This window comes from Fopius arisanus, unplaced genomic scaffold, assembly GCF_000806365.1.
Source record: "Fopius arisanus strain USDA-PBARC FA_bdor unplaced genomic scaffold, ASM80636v1 scaffold00159, whole genome shotgun sequence".
NCBI classification, from domain to species: domain Eukaryota; kingdom Metazoa; phylum Arthropoda; class Insecta; order Hymenoptera; family Braconidae; genus Fopius; species Fopius arisanus.
Window position 1 is genome coordinate 22,114 of NW_011887898.1, and position 3,278 is coordinate 25,391.

A 3,278-nucleotide genomic window follows, 5' to 3' on the forward strand; every position below is an offset into this window, starting at 1 on the left:
CTGAAGGGAACTGGACTCAGGTATCACCGTGGGATTGTTGATGCAAGTCAGATCCCAGAAATTGAATAAGTCCCTGAATATGGATTTATTTGGTCTCGAAATCATCTTTCGTCTTTTAAACAATAGAATCAACGTGAGGAATGGTCCTCACGTCACACGTTAATAATAAATTTTTCTGCGTCCATCAATATAAGGGTTTTTAAGATCATAGAAAACTTAGGTTAACCAGGCTGACCTGAAGGTCGGCCCAAGCAAGAACAAAGACTAGCCTAAGTTCTATCGAGCCGTGGATGATGACACCGGTCTGATTATCGTTGATCCGATTGATCGGCCCAATGATGACAGTCGAGTCTCATTATCTGTATGCCAAAATATTAATCACATTTGTTTTTTATTGAAATTTATCCTATTATCAATCTTTTCATGGTGATTGAAAGAAACTAGTAATGAAAAGAACAAGAGAGTGGACTATAAATGTGGGGATATGATTCGCTATCGATGCACTCATTAAATTAATTAACAAAAAGTGAAAAAAAAACTTTACCCATTTTCATGATTTATTAGTTGTCTCTCACCACGGCGGCGATGATCTCAATTCTCAAGAAATCTAATTGCCGAACTCCAATTCCTATGCCCTAACCACTAACCTAATACCTAAGTCTTATAGCAAGAACATAAAAACGCCTTTATAAATTCCCGTCAGTTGTTTTTGCGCATTTCTATCCTTTGATTGATAAACTATTGATCATCAGTAGATTACCGAGGATTGTGGCATGCTTGGCGGATCGATTAATGATAACCAAACGCACTGAGAAATTCAATCAAAATTACCGAACCCTGAATTGTCTGAATGATTATGGGGGTGACTCGTGAAATTCAAGTGGTATGTCAATTTTTATAGAAAATTCAGATAAAAATGTAAGAGCACCGGGAACAAATGGTGTAACCGTTGCGTAAAATTTCCGCTCCAGACTCACAGAAATCATGCAATATTTTTATTGAATATTTATCCCGATGTGGTATCGTATGTCAACGATAGTCAACATGCTGGACCAATGACACTTCATTGAAAGTCGATCGATCTATTAACAGCCAGTAAGTTGACCAGCGATCATGTTAATTGACCGTTGAAGATTTTTGATCATTATGAATTGCAGAAATGATCAAGCATCTTGCCGTACTCGTGTCGAAATATGCTATTGCTATGTACTAAAATGAAATTTAGTAAGAAAAATGAACTAGTTGGTATTTTATTATGATTAACTGATGACATATTTTTGGTGTTCAATCTTTTTCAGATACGGAACTATAATTTCTACAAAGGCGATTCTGGACAAAAATACAAATAAATGTAGAGGTACTTGGTTGGATTATCACACTTTTAAGTTTTTCTCGTTTAACCCCAATTTCTCCCTTCATTGTTTCATTATTTCTACTTGTATACTTGATACATCAATCTGTTAAATGCGTTATGTGGATTTGAGTTTCTTCTCACATTCCTCATTGTATTACGTTGTATTTCTTTATACCCTCTTTACTATACGTGCGTGTTATGCATCATCTACATGACGGTTGTCAGTGCGAGAAGCGTCGTCGAGAAGCGGCCTGCAACATGCACAATGACATGATGAAAAATCTTGTACGAAACTCATGCGGGACCGTTGCTGACAACGCACTTGGGCGCTACGTGCCTTCGTGAGTTATAAGCATTGGGACTATTTACACCATGACTTTAACTCGCCCCAACTTCAATTGAACTTTGCCACTAACTTGTTCCACCGATATTTCAAAATTTCAACCCAACTACACATAAAGCTAGACATAGTTGGCGCGATTTGTCGTCCCGATGTAAATAGTTCCATTGAAAAAAGAATATCAGGAAGGAGCATTTACATCAGAAGCTGAATCAGCAGTCCTCATACCATACCGTACATTCAAGTATTACAATTTAATCGTTGTACATACCTGTATTGAATGCACACATGTTATAACATTTGAATTTCTTTGACATCGCGCCACTTGATTATTCTATCGACAATTTACCGGAGCTGATGCTTCTTCCTAATTATTTTTATTCAATCGTTGCAAGCGGCTTCCCACACATGTATCCCAAATAGTTATCACGTATCAATTAATCTTCTGCTTTTCATTTTTTTTTGAATATTTCACTTCCTCTTCTTACTAAGATTTCAATAAGTCATATTCAATTCAATTAAGTTCTGCAATTGTTAATTTGGGTATTTTACTGTAAAGATCTGGAATAATAGTTGAATTTGATAATCATATCATAACAAATCAGTAGAAAATACTTTGTAAAATAAATTTCTGAGGAAGTAAAATGTTCAGAAAAATAATGGCAAGACATCTGTGTACAGAGTTTTAATAGCTGTGCATAAATATCTCGATATTCGTTAGTAAATTCATAGGGAAGTCTGGGCTAATATGAACTCGTTTTTTTATTGATATTGGTGTAGTAGCAAATTTCAAGTCATAAAAAATCGTTTCGAAAAAATCATTTTTTCCAGTACTTAAAGAAGTCATAAATTTAGCGTAGAAACGATCGTTCAAGCACAGCCAATTGATAAAAACAATACTATTAATCATCTTTTTCCATTATTTAATAAAAAAAATTTCTATTGTTATTCTAGCATAAAAAAATTTTTTTAATTAAGAATGGAACAATTTTAAATGCGTCTCCGTTCTATCCCAGGCCTCCCTATGTTTTAGGGATAATGAGAAATTATGAAAGTGATGAAGGCATTCTTTGTTTTCCATGTTTTGTGTTCAAAGTGAACTATACTTCAAATATCAACTTTGAAATCAGTTTTTCATTTTCATTTTCAGCTCTTTTTTACTCTTTTTTTCTGTATTGACAGAAGTCATTAATTATTGACCATTGATACTGACAACTTACAATGATTTCATATCGGATTATTCAAGGGTTAGATGTCATGGGTATTGAAAATCCTTAAAGAATCATCTCTTTGAAAAGGGCGGGCCGAGTGATATAAATTCATGTTTTTCCAACTTCGGCTCCAATCAACCAACTGCAATTTTCGAAATAACTTTTCCCCAGACCCATCCTGAGCAAGGGTTGGATCAGCGCTCAAAATTAAGAAGTTATCAACTCAATATGCATTTTAATATTATATTAAGAATTAGAAAAACATTCAGGGATGTTAATGCACCCATAGGCCATGAGGAAAAAATCAATCAATTTAGTGACGTAAAAATTATGCAAAGTTGACGTTGAGAGGCCACGTAACATTACCATAGGA

At 34.6% G+C, this 3,278-nt stretch overlaps 1 protein-coding gene across 1 annotated transcript in view; it reads left to right on the forward strand.

Annotated features, from left to right (window-relative positions):
- LOC105272299 (protein alan shepard-like) overlaps positions 1-1,514 on the forward strand; it is a 9,656-nt gene extending 8,142 nt beyond the window's left edge. The window contains exon 4 of the mRNA XM_011314368.1: positions 1,299-1,514. Coding sequence (XP_011312670.1) covers positions 1,299-1,464 — 166 coding nt within the window. The 3' untranslated portion in view covers positions 1,465-1,514. The remainder of the gene's footprint in view (positions 1-1,298) is intronic.
- Positions 1,515-3,278: the final 1,764 nt, after the last annotated feature.